At 54.3% G+C, this 15,980-nt stretch overlaps 6 protein-coding genes across 6 annotated transcripts; 3 read left to right on the top strand and 3 right to left on the bottom strand.

Moving 5' to 3' along the window:
- Window positions 1–1,955: 1,955 nt before the first annotated feature.
- Window positions 1,956–4,868, bottom strand: F5Z01DRAFT_83324 (neutral ceramidase precursor). The gene is made up of 3 exons (XM_046267174.1): window positions 4,105–4,868; window positions 3,521–4,051; window positions 1,956–3,468 (listed from the first exon to the last, which is right to left on the bottom strand). The coding sequence occupies exons 1-3, from the start codon at window positions 4,618–4,620 to the stop codon at window positions 2,365–2,367; spliced, it is 2,151 nt and encodes a 716-aa protein (XP_046118576.1). The 5' UTR covers window positions 4,621–4,868; the 3' UTR covers window positions 1,956–2,364.
- A 536-nt stretch (window positions 4,869–5,404) lies between these two features.
- F5Z01DRAFT_621379 (P-loop containing nucleoside triphosphate hydrolase protein) lies at window positions 5,405–8,821 on the bottom strand (the record flags this gene model as incomplete). The annotated part of the gene is made up of 2 exons (XM_046261203.1): window positions 5,405–5,668; window positions 5,993–8,821. The coding sequence occupies 2 exons, from the start codon at window positions 8,819–8,821 to the stop codon at window positions 5,405–5,407; spliced, it is 3,093 nt and encodes a 1,030-aa protein (XP_046118577.1).
- Window positions 8,822–9,401: 580 nt separating this feature from the next.
- F5Z01DRAFT_636137 (F-actin-capping protein subunit alpha) lies at window positions 9,402–10,542 on the top strand (the record flags this gene model as incomplete). The annotated part of the gene is made up of 7 exons (XM_046262193.1): window positions 9,402–9,455; window positions 9,512–9,530; window positions 9,587–9,702; window positions 9,759–9,848; window positions 9,899–9,951; window positions 10,005–10,142; window positions 10,194–10,542. 7 exons carry the CDS (start codon window positions 9,402–9,404, stop codon window positions 10,540–10,542), a joined length of 819 nt encoding a protein of 272 aa, XP_046118578.1.
- A 1,109-nt stretch (window positions 10,543–11,651) lies between these two features.
- F5Z01DRAFT_673803 (putative membrane bound hemo protein) lies at window positions 11,652–12,164 on the top strand (the record flags this gene model as incomplete). Its single annotated transcript, XM_046264973.1, has 3 exons — window positions 11,652–11,764; window positions 11,815–11,941; window positions 11,997–12,164. The coding sequence occupies 3 exons, from the start codon at window positions 11,652–11,654 to the stop codon at window positions 12,162–12,164; spliced, it is 408 nt and encodes a 135-aa protein (XP_046118579.1).
- Window positions 12,165–12,433: 269 nt separating this feature from the next.
- Window positions 12,434–14,109, top strand: F5Z01DRAFT_654457 (uncharacterized protein). The gene has a single exon (XM_046263427.1). It carries the CDS (start codon window positions 12,910–12,912, stop codon window positions 13,816–13,818), a length of 909 nt encoding a protein of 302 aa, XP_046118580.1. The 5' UTR covers window positions 12,434–12,909; the 3' UTR covers window positions 13,819–14,109.
- A 157-nt stretch (window positions 14,110–14,266) lies between these two features.
- On the bottom strand, window positions 14,267–15,003 carry F5Z01DRAFT_621537 (thioredoxin-like protein; the record flags this gene model as incomplete). The annotated part of the gene is made up of 2 exons (XM_046261213.1): window positions 14,267–14,753; window positions 14,837–15,003. 2 exons carry the CDS (start codon window positions 15,001–15,003, stop codon window positions 14,267–14,269), a joined length of 654 nt encoding a protein of 217 aa, XP_046118581.1.
- Window positions 15,004–15,980: the final 977 nt, after the last annotated feature.

A 15,980-nucleotide genomic window follows, 5' to 3' on the forward strand; every position in this document is an offset into this window, starting at 1 on the left:
GGGTGTGCGCTCACCGGCGCGCGATCAGAGCATGCTGCATATACCCTTGCTGGCTTGGCGAGACGGGCCCACGCAGATGCAGGTCACCCACCCAGCGTCACTCAATTCACATTGTGGGCGGACTTGCTACGAGTTTCGGCGGCTTCCTACGCAAAATTGAATACGGAGTAGTCAGCAAGTGATAAGATGTCTTGGTGAAGCTTCTTGGCAGCAGGTTCTTAATACCTATATTCAACCAACTTGGGCAAAAGCAAAGCACACATGAGCAAGCAGATAAGGTATTCGTTCATGCTAACAAGAAAGCAAAGGAAGGGCATGCTGCCCCAACAAGGGAGGCTGAAGAGCAATAGCCATGCAAGGCTCAGTTAGCTTGTGCCAACGCAGGGAGACGCACTGACATGAAGCTTTCCCTCCCCATAAGGGCACAAACAGAGCGACGCACACATTGGTGCAAACGAGCGTGGATCTGGTAACCACGGCGTATTAGTTCGTGGGGGTTGATTTGATAACCTGGGCCACCATGCGTGAGTAAACCGACGACTAGCCGCTCTAATCTCTGCACAGGCTCCTGCCAGCTCTTGAAGATGGTCTGACGATGGGGGCGTGTATAATCAATGATAAACCGAGACAATGAGTCCCATGGGATCGTCCAATATGAATAAATACTGCTCGCTGGTGATTCGATATTTGGGAGTCAAATATTTGTGCCAGAAGAAGGTATGCGCCTTACAGGTGGTACCTGCCCGCCCCACTCTTCTGGGCTACAGCGGCGTAAATCTCCCGCCATCCTCAACCAACTCCACGTCAACAAGTACCAGAACTACAGCCTCGCCCCTGTCGTATCATAACGCTCTCACCTGCGGGACAAGCTGTCAGACATCGCTGCCGTGCCGAAGCCGCGTGCTGCAACTGTGGTCCGACCCGAGCCCGCCTCTTTGGACCCCAGGCCCTCTCTCGACAACTGTCCCCACCCTCTATGACATGCGCTGTTGGTCGCGACGCTCAGCAACTGCATTCTGGTCGGAGAGAAATGCCGCATGGTACATAGGTCAGCCCGGTCAGGATTGCTCGACCTTGTCCGGAGACGACCTCCCGAGCCACCCACGCCTAATCAAGCAGCAGCAAGAGGACATATGACAGCCCTGTCCACCAGGCCAACCGCATACCAAGCTCGCGCCAGCTGGTGAACACAGCTGCAGTACTTATCCAAATGCAGTGCCATCCGTCAGTGCGCACGCACCCTGGTGAGCGCATGACACACGTATCGCAGCTTATTATGACACCCGATGACCGCCTCTTTGCCGTGTGAACACCCTCATGGTGTGAGGGACACGACTGAGAGGCAATGACGCTTCCGGACGTCTCTGGCATCTCTTGCGCCCTTGTTGAAGAAACGATCATCGACAAGCTCCAGCAGTAACCAACCAACTTTGGGCCAACCCAGTCTGTCTGCTCCCACAACTAGACTCAATGAGGCCCTTGTTATGGCCTTTCTCCGCAACAGGCACGGCTCGTCCCGCGCCCTTTCTGCATACAGTATGAACATTCTAAGCCGCGACAGGTTCTAGGCTCGAAGCGTGTACTTCCTCACAGTTGAGCACATCGCCAAGTGCACCTGCTCTGTCTGTGCCTTCAACATGCCGTGAGGTCGTCGACGCGGCAAATTAGACAGTCCTGGCGAGCCAAAGCCATCGACGTTGCATCGCCGAGACCACAGGGCTACCTCTCACTCCTGCAGCATGTAATCGGGTGCATAAAGCGAGTCTCTTGGCTGCTTGGTCCACCAATGGTCCCGCTCAAGGGGGCACAAGGGTACAAGTGAAGCGCCCGCATGCAAGAGTCCTTCTCTCTCTCTCTCTCTGGCTTTCTGTACTTCGACGAAATGGCGGCATCATGTTTGTACCCGGCGGCATCAGCTTAGCCGTACATTGAAGGTATAAGCACAGCGGACGAGAGCGTGTGACACACCGCAGACCTATCGTCGTTGTCGTTGCACTATGCCGCACTCCTGAGCGAAGCGCCCGCCTACGCAATACAAGCAATCAGCTTTGTGTGGTAGGTTGACCCGCGGATCAAGCAGGCTGTCAGAATCGGCTAGGTACATTGGCGACCGTCGTTCTCTGTGCGTCAAAAACGATTCACAAAAGAGGACTGCCGCATGAACCGGTCGGCCAAGTACATGACCAGTCATTGCAGGACCTGTGGTGTCGTGCGCATGTTACATGCATACAAGTTCTGCCATGCGGTGTGCACGGTGCATTTCTCCTCAAAGTCGCATATTATCGACTTGTTCGTTAACCGTGCGCTTGTGGGATGACTAACTATCTGCCAGAGCTCCTCGCGTCGAAGCATTGAGGCGCTTCCCTAGCTCAACTCAAAGCTCTTGCTTGTGCCCTGGAAAGCCGTTATCTTCCCCAGAAGGCTCTTTGCATCGCCATAGTACTTGAACCTGTATGTGCCTGGCTCTGCATTACCACCCGTTTCCCACGTTACGTCCACTTCACTGTATCCTAGGACAAAGTTCGTCCTCCTCCACGTATACACGAGGAACCAATCAGCATCATCGCGCACTTGCGTCCAAGTGTCCCCATCCAGGCGCTCCACGGCCACGAAAGTACCCTCAAGCCGAAGATTGTTGCGCGGGTTAGCCCCTTGGAAGGTGGCCTTGACAACGTCGCCCAGATCATAGGAAGATGCCGGCTGCGAACGAACGCTGCCGAATGCCTGGCCAATTGGCGCGCCGTCCGTGACTACACCAGTGATGAACGACAGAGCCCTTTCACGGTTGTCCGGGGCGGGAGGGCCTGGCGCAGGACGCTCTGTTGCGTCCGGGGTCAGATACTGGAGGTTGCTCACGGTCAGGTTGATGTAGGCATCCAGAGAATGGCGACCGTAGAGTGTCGACGCGCCCTCGTACCTCTGGACGTCGTATTCCTCCGGCGTGGTCAAGTAGTGCGCATATGTGTTCGCAGGGCTTGTCAGCACGACGATTGGCTCCTCGTCCAGAAACTGTTCAGCTTCAGCAGCCACGGCCTCGCGCCATCGGCGGCCTGCCATTGTCCCGACCTCACTGGGACTCGTCACAATGACGAATTGGCCAACTCGGAAGGCTTGAATGTCGACAATGTTGGGACCCCACGCGTAGGGAGTGAACATCTCCCCGATATCAAGCAGCACTGGCTTCTCGCCCTGGCATGCCTCTTGCTCGGGACTGGGCTCACGCAGGAGGTTCTTGACAACAGCCCACAAAGGATTGGCATCGGGATCTCCCGAGTCACCTTGCGAAAAGTCGAACAAGCCAGGCCAGTCAGAGGTGCCTGCAGCAAAGGAGTAGCCCAGTGCTGCAGGACAGGTTTGCGCTGCTTTTCCATCGGGCAGCGTAAAGTCCCAAAAGCTCATGTTGTGGAAGAAGTGGAAAGACTTGACACTGGAACCAACGATGGGGGTCGAAGACGGGCCAAAGGAGTCCTGCTGGTGATTAACAGGCGACCCCTGCAATGCAATGTTTGCTGATACTCACGTAGGCCTCCTTGGCTGCAGACGCCAGTCGAGTTGCTATCTCGTAGCAGCTAGAAACCCCGAGGTCTAGCGCCTCGAACTTTGGTCCACGCCCGTGACAGGCTTCAACTGTTCCATCGGCACATGTGCTTCGCTCGAAATCACACTCCATTCCGGATCCATCGTCGCAAAATGCTCCCAGCACATTCGGTGAAGTATCCGCATGGTTTGCTTGGCTGAACGCCGCCACAAAGTCGTCTGCCGCATTGTCGTTCCCACTCATGTCCCGTTCCAGCATCCACGACGCGAGACCCTTGTTGTCGCCAGCAGCATGCGTGTTGTTACCAAGCATCGATGTGGCATGGACGGCGTGCCAGGTCAGCACGCCTATGTCCTTATTGTCGGACGCTCGTTGGAATCTCATAACAGTCATCTTGGTGTCGACGCTGTCCGCGTACCGGTTGCGCTCGTCTTCGGGGTTGTTCAGGTATGCGAAGAGAGACCTGTTGATTGCGCCATTGACGACATCAGCTGTCGCTACATCGAGGTAGCCCTGATCAAACTTATTAACCACCTGCCTCGCAGTGTCGGCGCTGACATCTTTACCTCTTGCAGACTCTCTTGCGCTCGTTGGATGGACAGAATCGCGCCGTCGACGATTGCTTGGTAGCTCTGTTTGTCGAACCCAAAGGTTGTGATCTGCGGCAGCAAGTAGTTGAACCACGCACCCGGCCCAGCATGGCTATGTGTCCCAGTCACGGCAACGTTGTGCTGGCCATACATGGCATAGTCATCACCAAGTTCTTCGAGCGCCTCCAGGATGCCGTATCGCATCGCCGTATCGCCAGACTGCACATCCAGGACGAGATACACGAACCTGTCATCGGAGTTGTTGATGTCTCCAACGATGAAGGCGCGACTGTACAGGCGCTGTCGCAGCCCGGTTCCCTTCTGAGCGAGGTCGGCGTAGCCCGCAAACCCAATCTCAACAACCGGTCCAGTTATGTCTGCTTTTCCTACGCCAATGAGGTATTTGTCGCCATCAGCCCGTGTCTTGATACGTGGTCCTGCGGCAGCAGCAACGGCAGCCGCAAGGACGAGGAAGAGTAGCGAGGCGAGCATCGTCGGACAAGTTCAAGTACAAGCCACCTGAAGAAGCTATGCTTGCAACACTTTCAATGTATAGAAGCACAGCAGCGGCAGGAATGGAAGAGAGGGGATACACGAGCCTCATATGGTCTTTATCTCATGCTCGCAGAGGGGCAGGACACTTACGCCTGAGCCGGTTGCCGTTCACTCATACCCGTCTCCGTCATATTGCTCCATCCCCGATCCATATCAGCAGCAATCAAAGCAGGTTACGATCCTGTTCTGCAACCCTCAGATGTACATTGATGCAACCCCGGCTGGGACCTCGTGCTGGGACGAGCCTCGTCGGTCTATAGATGCCCCAGCTTATAGAAGGGAGGGGTTTCCACCAGGTCAAGTCAATCTATCATCCATTGTGCAAGGGGAGTTATAGCTTCCATTCGATTACTCGCGCGGAAGCACTTGCTAGAAATGCGCTGCAACGTCATGGCTTGGCGGTGTCGGTGATGCTTGGGCGGATTGGCTGCTTATGAGCGGGACGGGGAGGGCGGCAGCGGGCTGCATCGCCATTTGGGCAGGTGCCCTGGCAACTCTGGTCAGCTGTTTGATTCCAGAGAAGAGGAGGGTCGGCAGCGGAATTGGGAGCCAGACACATGGGGGGTCGCGGAATGAGCAAATCAGTATGGTTGTGATCCATTCGTCCTGCCAATATCCTCGCCGCTTCAGACCTTCTATGAGTACAAACGTATCGACCAAGACATTCGTCTACACCCGTACATACAAACCATCCTGTGTTCCAGGGGCGAATCGACGTCCTTCAAGCGTCCCTCTCATTCGTACCACCGAACCACTTTGGCCCGTACTCATACAAGAGTACGCTGTCAACGACCACAGTGGTCGCAACTCCGGCGAGGGCGAGTCGTCGCGTTTGGGGCGTCATTCCACGCCACCAATTGAACGCTGAGCCAGGGGTGCCTGCTCTCGTGGAGTAAAATACGTTGCGCCCGATAGCACTCGGTGCGAGGGTGGGGAGGCGTCTGCCAAAGGCGTTCATGGCTGCGGTAATTGCGAAGTAAAGCGACTGTGAATGTGTGTTGGACTGATGGCAAGATCAAACTAATTCTTTTATTTCGCACGCATTGCCTGGCAACTTTATAGTTAACCAGGTGAAATCTTCTTTGCCAATCTCTTCACCATGAGGCGTTATGCTTAACAGTCATATTCCATGACAATAACGCATGACCTGTTGCCACAACTTCACCACGTCTCCTGAAATGGTGGCAACACACATCGCTGTGCGTTATGGCCTATCAGGGCCCGAAGGTCTATTAATCGTGAGGGGCTTGAAAGGCTTCCGAAGGCGATCCATGCTCGGTGCCGGACCCATGCCGACCGGCCGTCGTACACCTCCTGGTTGCGAGCGTACAGCCGTAAAGGTCGTAGCATGGAAGCTTGTCGCTGGCCGCGCGAGTGGTATCGGGTCGTCCTGCGGCACTTCTTGCTTGGCCTTGTCCGGTGATGCTGGCTTGGTGGGCGAGCTTGAGAAACAAGCATAACGCTTCCGATTTTCGTTATCCGGCTGCGGGCCAGACGGTCTCGCAAGTTGATTGCCAACGGGGAGCTTGTGCTGCGGAAGCGTCGAGTTCGTGTTAGCTGGCTCTGAAGCAGTTCGGGCTGCGAATTTGGATGCTGCAGCTTGATAGCGGCTGTAGGATGAGAACGCAGATCGATCTGCTGCACTCGGGGCAGCTTGCTGCGGTCTCGGACCTTGATTGACATAGTTGAGGAGACTTTTCTGATCAGCCGGACGGCGGTTTGTGCCCTTTGTAATGGTGGGCTTGTGGGCAGCCGCCTGCTCTTTGGCCTTGTTCGCAGCCGCTATCGTATGCTGGTGCTGGCCGACCGACACAAAGCCCGGGAGTGAAGACATTGTGAATGCTGAGGATTGCTCCATCGTGGTTGCGTACTCTCGGTCCCACTGATGTCCATCAACATATGCTTTGCTGTTCTCTGAGGGGCCTGTGCGCTGTCGTTTTACTCCGCGTGGCACGCGTGCGTCACCTATCTCATCCGAATTCTTGGGATCGAAAGGATTTTCGGGAAACCTGTCGTCTTCGACCGAGGTCATGGGCGGGAGCTTCTCGAAAATGACCTTGGACTGGGGAGGATCCCGATCCAAGATCTTGCCAATCGTTTGTATCACCGGTTCGTCGATTGACGGGCCCTTTGACGCAAATGCCACCTCGGCAAAGGGCGCGACAAAATCAGAGAGCTCAACTTTGTTGCTGAAGCCTTGTGGGCCGTACAAGGGGCAGCTGAGGTAGAGCAACGCTTGTGCGCGTGTCATTGCCACATATAGCAGCCGTCTCTCCTCGTCAATATCTTCAGAGCGGGAATGAGGCATTGAACCTGTGTACACAGATGGCACAAAAACAATGGGCCACTCGAGGCCTTTGGCGGCGTGAATGGTCGAGATGGTGATCATGGAAGATTGGTCCTGCTCGCCGCTGCCTCTTTGTGCGTCAGAAGCCAGCGAAACATTCGCGAGGAACTTGCCCAGCATGGTGTCTTGTCTCGACTGCTCGACCTCGTCCACCTCAGGCAGCTCATCATCTTCTGTATTCTTCGAATCTTGCAAATATTCGGACACCAGGTTGACAAACTCCCGTACGTTTGCCCAGCGGGTTTCGTGGTCGTTGGCGTACTCGTCTTCAAGGTACTTTTTGTAATTCAGCTGCGAGATAAGCTGTTCAATCAGATCCACGAGACTGAATGAGCTGCTGGCGGTGATGTCCGCAGCTTTCTGCTGTAGGCCATTGATGATACGCATCAATTCGCTGCTGAGCCTCTGCTCCATCTTGGCTCTGATGTTGGTAGTCGCTTTTCGGTCGCCTCTGCAGTGCTTTAATATGACAGTCCATACACTCATCTTCTCCGACTCAGCTTCCGCGAGCAGGGATTTGACGGTAGCCTCCCCTATTCCCCGACGTGGGACGTTGATAATGCGCGCTACCGCATCATTGTTCTCAGGTTGGTAAACGACGCGGAGGTAGTCGATGAGCACTTTGATCTCTTTTCTTTCGTAGAACTTATGGCCTCCGATCATTCTGTAGGATATACCAGCCTTGCCCAGCGCAGACTCGACGTGCCTTGACAGAGCAGCGGAGCGCAACAGAATGGCTACATCTTCATACTTGAGCATTCCGCCAAACATGAGCATTGTGCGCTTGATTTCCGAGACTATCCACTCCCCCTCGTTGGAGGAGCTTGTGAGTTTCCTCAACACTGGACGTGCACCCTTGGCATGCACCGGTGTCAGGACCTTCTGGTAGCGCCTCTTGTCCTCCTGAATGACCCTGAGTGAGATGTCCAGGATAGACTGCGATGAGCGGTAGTTCTCTTCTAGTGACACCTCGTCTGTGCCGGGGAACTCTCGGAGTAAACGGTACAGGTTACGAACTTCGGCTGATCGCCAGCCATAGATGCTCTGGTCGGGGTCGCCGACAACGGTGATACGGCCCTGTTTCTGAGCAAAGAGTTTCATAAGCTCATATTGGATGCCGTTGGTGTCTTGATATTCATCGATCAACACTGACTGCACATTGGAAACACATGAGGAGTGCTTCTGCAACAACTCTACGCATTTCACAAGCAAGTCATCGTAGTCGAGCAAGTTTGAGCGTTGTAAATGTTCCTGGTACTCCTCGTAACCTTTGAGGAGATCGGGGTGGTCGGCCTTCTTGCCCTTCTGCGACGTCGTTGGTTGGCTACCCTTAGCCTTCCGTTTGCTGATCCACGATTTCGCGTATGAGGGCTCAACAGTAAGCTTGTGTCTCTCGCAGATTCGTTTGATGATCCCTTTCGAATCGCCATCATCGGCGATGCTGAAGTTTGAATCGAGGCCAATTCGTTTTCCATAGGCAGAGAGGTATCGTCTTGAGATGGAGTGGAAGGTGCCGAGGACAATTTTCTTCTCGACATCTTCTCCTAAAAGCTTGCCAATTCTTTCTCTCATTTCTCGCGCTGCCTTCACCGTAAACGTTGCCACGATGATGTCGCATGGTTGATAGCCGACCTCTCGAATGAGCCAAACGACGCGTGAGGTCAGGGTATGTGTCTTTCCACTTCCTGGTCCGGCCAGGATTGCGACTGTGGAAGCCTTGGAAGTAACTGCTCGGCGCTGGGCGTCATTCAATGACTTCAGGATGGCATTGTCGGAGCTAGTCATTGCCATGGACGAGACGCGTCAGTATCGGCGCGTCGGTAAATAGGCAGTTCAGTGAGTCTGTCATCGGGTTCTTTGGCGTGTCTTCCGTCAGAAATTTACGATTGAACAGATATCGGTTTGTCGGATGAGAATTGAACGAAGGGCATCTGATCTGTCGCTGGCTTGTGCTATTTCCATCCGATCTCAGGTCGCGCCTGGTCGTGTCTGAAGTGTAGTACGCGACGCCATCGCGAAGTCAGGTGACTCTTCTAGGAATGACTCAGCACCCTCTCGCCAGATCCATGTTCGAACGTAAGAGCAGACAACTACGCAGTAAATGCGCCAGTATGGACCTTATTTTCTCTCTTACAGTTCAATGGCTCCTTGTTTTCGTACTTGAGATATGTTTTCGCAGGTAGCAATCCATGGTAACCACCTGGTAACGATGCTCCAACTCTACCCCACGCACGTCAGATCTGAGGTGCCCCGCCCCTTGACCGAGCTCCACAGACTCGAACGACTCGACCCATCAACATCGCAACTTGAAGCACACCTGACTTCGTTCCTCATCGGCCTTTGTGCGCCCTGCAACTGAGAGACAGCCGCCATGTCACATCTTGAGGAAGTGTCCGCTTTTATCGAAGGCGCACCTCCGGGTGAGGTAAGTGCCTCTAGGCTCTGGAGGCTCTGGTCGCGACATACTGACAGCTCCTTTAGCTGAACGACGTTGTCACGGGTATGGATCCAATGGCGCTTTCCAATCGGCAGTACGAAACTTACAAACTCGCCCAGACATCAAAATCTTGACGCAAAACGAACCGGAAATCGTGGACCAGCTCGCACCCGCTTTCGAGAAGTATAATGAGGAGCAATTCGCTACGGTGAAGCTGCCAGGCAGCAGCCAGCCCGTGAGGAACCTTGAAAATTGCTGGCTTCAGTTCACGTGCTGATGAGGATCTCGTAGGTCGTTATCAGCTCACACAATTCCCTGGGAGGTGGACGCTACTTCGACGTGGAGAGCTCTTCGAGCTTTGATTTCGACCACACAACTCAGGTACGGCCATCGCCACAAATTTCAAGTTCATTTTGTCTGACGGAGCTTAGGCTGCAAGCAATGTTCAGAGCCATGTCTTGGAGGGTGCTCAAGCCGATCTTGTGTAAGGACGTCTTGTGTCTGCGATCACCACAGCTAGCTTACACTGTGTCTCAGGAAGTCGACCTTGAAGAGCGTTGGCACGTATGTGAATGAACACTACCCAAACGCTGCCTTTGGTGTTTACCCTATCGAATCCGACTCCAAAGTGGCTGTCGTCATTGTTGCAAACAAGTACAGCCCCAACAACTTTTGGTGAGCCTGTCTTGACCCTTCCTCTGGATCTTTGTCACTAATCGGTAACAGGAACGGGCGCTGGCGATCTCTGTACATATATGATCCTTCATCGGGCAGCCTCGAGGGTTCGGTCAAGGTCGATGTGCACTACTATGAAGACGGCAATGTGCGCCTTATCACCAACAAACCGGTTCATGCGAGCATATCTTCCGGCACTGGCGCTGGAATAGCCAAGGAGATCTCGTCGGCTGAGCGCAAATACCAGGAAGAGCTGAACAAAGGCTTTGTCAGCTTGAGCGAGGGCGCTTTCAAGGGATTGAGGAGACAATTGCCTGTGACGAGGCAGAAAATTGAGTGGGACAAGGTCACCGGCTACCGTCTAGGCCAAGATCTCGGCGGGGGTAGCTCGAAGAGGTAGATTGTCGCCGGCGGGGTTACACATAAGAGCGTACATTCTTCTGCCCTTGAGCGGGGTTCACATGTAGAAGCGAGCGTTGCATGCTCGTCGCAATGGCAGCACTGGAGCAATTACACCTCGGCGAGCGAACCGTGCATGCCTAGCCCCCAAAACGGTGTGCAAAGGTAACCCAAGTGGTAATACTGCGATTGGTTCCATTGCAATGGCAATCGATCTGACTCGGCAGCTTGGGCCATTGGACTTACGGGATAACTACTACGGAGTACTATCATGATAGATCCGTCGTTTTGTGATGGGCTGTGATTAGGTACTTCACGTCCGTGACGCCCCGGTATTGAGTTAAATTGCACGAGGCATCGGGATTGTTATTATCTGCCAGCGGATCCTAGGGATAACCATTTCCCCGTAATAGGCCCAATCACGGATTGTCTTCTGTAATTTCGCGTTAGCCTATTGGCCAAATGGCGATTGAGTGATTAGTAGGCCGGCCGCCTGGCCGTGCCTTGGGGGACAGACGGATGCCGCTCGCAAAACATGGCGCGAGAAATGGTACCACGAACTGCCCGTCACATAACGCTCCGAAATTGGCACCCCTCACCACGGAAAGTGTCTCGTGGAGGATGATATCCTGTCCTTGAACGGAGTTCGGCGTTTTTTTACTGACTACATTCACAGGGTGAAGTCTACCGTTATGTCGAGCGACATCTAGCTAGCTAACAAGTCACCTCGGTGAAACAGAGGTAGGGTGGCACAGGATGAGTAGAGCCAGCGCGCGTAGAGCAGATCGAGAATACTAATAGCTGTTAATTAGCGAGTATTGATTCTGTTAGTCTTGCGACTTGAGCAGCGGATAATTTGGAGTGAAAGGGGCTAGTCAATGGTGTGAGAGAATATCCACACAGGGCCGCTCGAATTCTGCGGCGTGCGAGAAAGGACCCCTTGGATCTACGACAAAGAGCGAAATCCCGAATTTCAAACCAGACCGCCGAGGATCACTCCCACTCTCCACCTCCCCTACAGAACAGCCACGATATCCCAACCAAGCTCCCTTCAGCGACAGACGTCGAAACACCGAGTCGCCGCCTCCTCAACAGACAAAATCGCCCAAGATGTCTAAGGAATTCACCTACCAGGATGTTGCTGAGCACAACACCAAGAAGGACATGTACCTTGTTGTGCACGACAAGGTCTACGACTGCGGTAAATTCGTGGACGAGCACCCGTACGACATGGGCCCCCAAGTTTTACAGACTAGCGCTAACGTTTCCGAAGCGGTGGTGAGGAGGTGATGCTCGACGTTGCTGGACAGGATGCCACCGAGGCATTCGAGGATGTTGGCCACAGTGACGAGGCTCGCGAGACCCTGGATGCGCTTCTCGTCGGTACTCTGAAGCGTGCGGTATGTACACCCAGGAAGCATCTCTTCTTGCGACAACACTGACAAAAGGCAACAGCCCGGCGACCCTGCCCCCAAGAGCCCCGCCACCAACGCCTCGGCTTCCAACTCCAAGAGCGATCAGGTCGGCACTGGCATTGGCGTCTACGCCGCCATCCTCATCGGTGGTGTTGGTGCCTACTTCGCCTACAACTACATGCAGCAGCAGCAGGCTCAGCAGTCGTAAGCTGCGCTGCGATCGAGCGTGCGGGGTGGAGGTGTGGTGGACCAAGACGATAGAGCGATGAATTCAGGGACGATAAAGATGAGCGTTTGGAGCTTTGTGAGCCTGCTTCTAGAGTCACGGAAGAACCATGATTATTTTCGGTCATAAAGGAGCATTCGGTTGGGAAAGAAGGCGATGATAACGACAGCAGCGTCCTCTTCGATTAAACTCTATAGCTTTTATACAACGCAAGGAACTTGTAATTAAGCTGTCGGCCTTTCTAGTGAGCATTGATCACGTTCAGAAGCAAAGAGTGCATGTTGCGAGAATGATTGTTGAGTGGCCTTGGATGTTGGGGACATGGACGTGGGTGGACAGGCCACGTTGACCAACTCTGCCATCAACACATTGACCATGATGGAAGGTGGACGCCGTAATACCAGCAAATGCCATGCAGATTGCGAAGAAAATGGCCATTATATGAGATCTTTATCTTGGGCCCGCGCCCTTGAACGGAGGTTCATAATTATTTGGGCGATGTAGCGATGGGGGACAGAGCGATGCTCTAGGTTAGGCTATAATTCCTCTAGGTAATTGACAAGGTGGTACAAGTAGGTAGCATCTGAAAGTGTGCGCCACAGCACAAGCCACAGTTGACTCACGGAACCGAGCTCAGTCAGACAAAGCCTCGCTCTGACACTCACACCCTCACCTTCCAATCCTACATCCTCAACCCTAGGGAACGTCACCTGTCCTTCGCGTCACGATGCCGTCGTACCTGGACAAGCAGCAGAGCGCCTTTGCGGGCTCGCTCGCATCTGCTGCCTCCAAGATCTCGAATCCGACAGTCGCCGCACCTGCCAAAGCCAGCGCAGCGTCTTCGTTGGCACCTCCGTCGCCATCGCCGTCCGCCGCATCAGACACCAACACCACACCCAAAGCGAAGTCCAAATATGCGCAGGTGTACTCGCAGCCGGAAGCCACGGGGACGGGCACAGAGGTCCGGACGAACATGGCCTACGCAGTGGAGAAGCTCAAAGACAAGGGCACGACGATGACCGCGGAAGAGCTCGAGGGGTTCCTGAGCCTGGGACGCTTCTCGGAGCAGCATAAAGAGGATCTGATGGCAGGGCTACGGAAGCATCCGCGCGTCGAGTGGAAGGCCGACCCGAAAGTGAGCGAGCAGACGTGGAGGACGGGCACGTACACCTACCTGCCCATCATACCCGGCGTGAAGGACAAGCAGTCGCTGCTAGCGCATCTGCAGAAGAAGAGAGATGCTTCAGGTCTATCAGTCAGGGATCTCAAGGACGGTTGGCCAAAGTGCGATCAGGCGTTGGAAGAATTGGAAAGGATACACAAGATCCTGGTCTTCCGCACCAAGAAGGACAATCTGCCGCGCGCCATCTGGCTGGACGATCCCTCGCTGCACCACCATGTCAACCCAGAATTCGTGACAATGTGGCATCGCACACCGATTCCGAGCATTGACGACATGCACCGCAAGCTCGTCAGCGTCGGTCAGAAGCCTACCAGCGAAGACCCCCGCTTGGCCGCGGCTGCGTCAGCCAAACCAAAGGTGCAGAAGAAGAGGGCAGGCAAGCGCGTTGGCAAGACCACCAACGTGCACATGGCGCATTTGATGAAGGACTACAACACCGGCAGACTGGGTTGAGGCAGGGCGTTGGTTGGTGGGAGCTGTGCGGATCATAATAGCGTGTTTTGAACTAATTAGCATCGGCGTTTACGGGTGCGATCATCTTTCTCGGGCCTCATCAGCCAAGGAAGGCAGGCAGACACGCACGACGGGGTTGAGATTGGCGACTTGGGTTACACTCCATGAGGGCGTTGGGGACACTTGCATCATCGATACACACAATCTGCATCGCATACGGTCTTGCGAGACCCGTACAAGAGAACGAGCCGCGGCGACGCGAAACACAAAAAAAACATCATTGGACTCAATTGCTATTAGCGTGTGCATGATATGGACCCCTTTCTATCTGGCTTCGTAAGGTACGCATTATCGTGAACTCATCCAATCATAATCCCACACCGTTGCTGTCCTGGTTGTGCTGTGCAAACCAGGAGATCGAGCAAGGATAGGAGGCGACCTTTTGTCGTCAACTTCCACCATTGGCCCAGATACTCTCAAAAAGCTTGTCAAAGACAGCTTCTTCCTGGTACCCGCCGACACGATACTTGCCCTGTACTGTTACGCAGGGCACAGCCCGGACGTCTCGCTCAAGTCTCACAGCCTGTGCTTCGTTGTCGATCTCTTCGCCCGCCTCTTCGCTCTTCAACGCCCTCCTCACATCGCTCGCTTGCAGCCCACCGTGCGTTGTGCCCACCGTGACGAGCCACTCGTCGTCGGTGATGTCCTCTTCGCCTCCAAAATGACCTAGAAACAGGGCCTCGACTACGCGCGACTGCGCTGACGGCCCTCGTTGCTGGAGCGCCAACGCAATGAGCTTGTGCGAGTTGCGCGAAGGGCCCGTGCGACCCATGAGGCAGATGTCGATGCCGTAGCTACCGGCCACGGTCTGGATCCGCTGGCTATTCGCACCAAAGCTGTTGGCGCCTTTCGTGCTATTATATAGTTCCTTTTTGCTGCATCCTGAGTCGGTCAGCCCCTTGGAACGATACGCCGTGTCCCACTACATGACTGCGAGGGAGCAAGCAGTCGTCCGAACGTACCTCCTTGCAGCAATGGGTAAAGGTAGAAAGGCCTCCATAGCACCTCAAACTCCATTCCAGGATGCCTTTCCTGAAACCTCTCCAGCACGACATCGAGGCACTTCTTCTGTACGTAGCACCATGGGCACAGCGTATCAATGTGCACTTCGATCCGGACAAGCATGCGCTCCGTCGCTGACGGCACCGCCATGTTCCCGTACTCAAGCTTCCGACCGAGAGTAGCGCAGGGGCACCAAGTGAGGCGACCGGTGATGGGGAGGGGGGTTGAGGTATCACAACCTGGCGGACATGAAGAAAGGACAGGAGCGGTTGCAAACAACTGTCGTTATTATAGTAACTCCCGACCGGCTTGGCTCGCCCCAGAGAGGAACCAAGCTACTAATAAATATTCCTATCGCTGCTGGGGGCGTCGCGCTTGAGGCAAGGAGCAAGCCTCATCCGAACTGGCGCATCCACTGCCATGACCGCATGCCTGTCAAAGGGGGGACACAGAGGCCAATGCGAAACGAAGATGGGGACAGCCATGGTCTGCAAACAGCTTTGGCAGCCTGAGAAGATTACTATCCAAAGGTTCTGCCCAATGGCCTCCGTGAGAGTGGGAGCAGGAAGCATTTTTTTCGTGGCAGAAGCAGGGTCGAATAATTGATATGTAAACATCGATTATTCAACAGTGTGCTCATGCAGCACGCTGTGCTTTTATTAGCTGCCGGGAGGGAAATGGGGGACCTACTGTAGCCTGTAGGAGCAAAAATTCCGTCAAAGTGGAGGTAACCACTGTGAGTAAGTAAGTAGTAGGTATAATTCATCGGACAAGAGCTGGGCCTGTCCGTACATTACAACAAAACATTCGTCGACCCCGAAAAATAACGGCCCTGGACTCCAACACGCTGACATTTGTCTGCATGCATGACTGCATGCAGATCTGTATCGCTACCTCATGATAGTCCAAAGCAGGCGATGCTTGGCGAGCAACTGCTGCCGTGGTAATTACCGGAACCCCTCTTCATCAGTGTGATGGTCTGTTTCTCGAGGGTTGACCCAAAGAAGTGACATCAGGAATGGACGCAGGACACCACGACGGGCGTCTCTAGCGGCAGATCTTGACATGACCAACAGGTGCATCGAGACTATACCTGAAAT

Source organism: Emericellopsis atlantica (genome assembly GCF_019669845.1).
Source record: "Emericellopsis atlantica unplaced genomic scaffold F5Z01scaffold_12, whole genome shotgun sequence".
NCBI lineage: Eukaryota > Fungi > Ascomycota > Sordariomycetes > Hypocreales > Bionectriaceae > Emericellopsis > Emericellopsis atlantica.

Excerpts from the sequence above, each read along its gene's own strand:
- F5Z01DRAFT_83324 (XM_046267174.1), bottom strand. The coding sequence starts at position 4,620 with ATGCTCGCCTCGCTACTCTTCCTCGTCCTTGCGGCTGCCGTTGCTGCT. Across the intron at positions 4,052-4,104 it reads CGCAAGAGAGTCTGCAAGAG|GGCTACCTCGATGTAGCGAC; the intron begins GTAAAGATGTCA and ends AAGTTTGATCAG. Across the intron at positions 3,469-3,520 it reads CTGCAGCCAAGGAGGCCTAC|GACTCCTTTGGCCCGTCTTC; the intron begins GTGAGTATCAGC and ends AATCACCAGCAG.
- F5Z01DRAFT_654457 (XM_046263427.1), top strand. The coding sequence starts at position 12,910 with ATGCCGTCGTACCTGGACAAGCAGCAGAGCGCCTTTGCGGGCTCGCTC.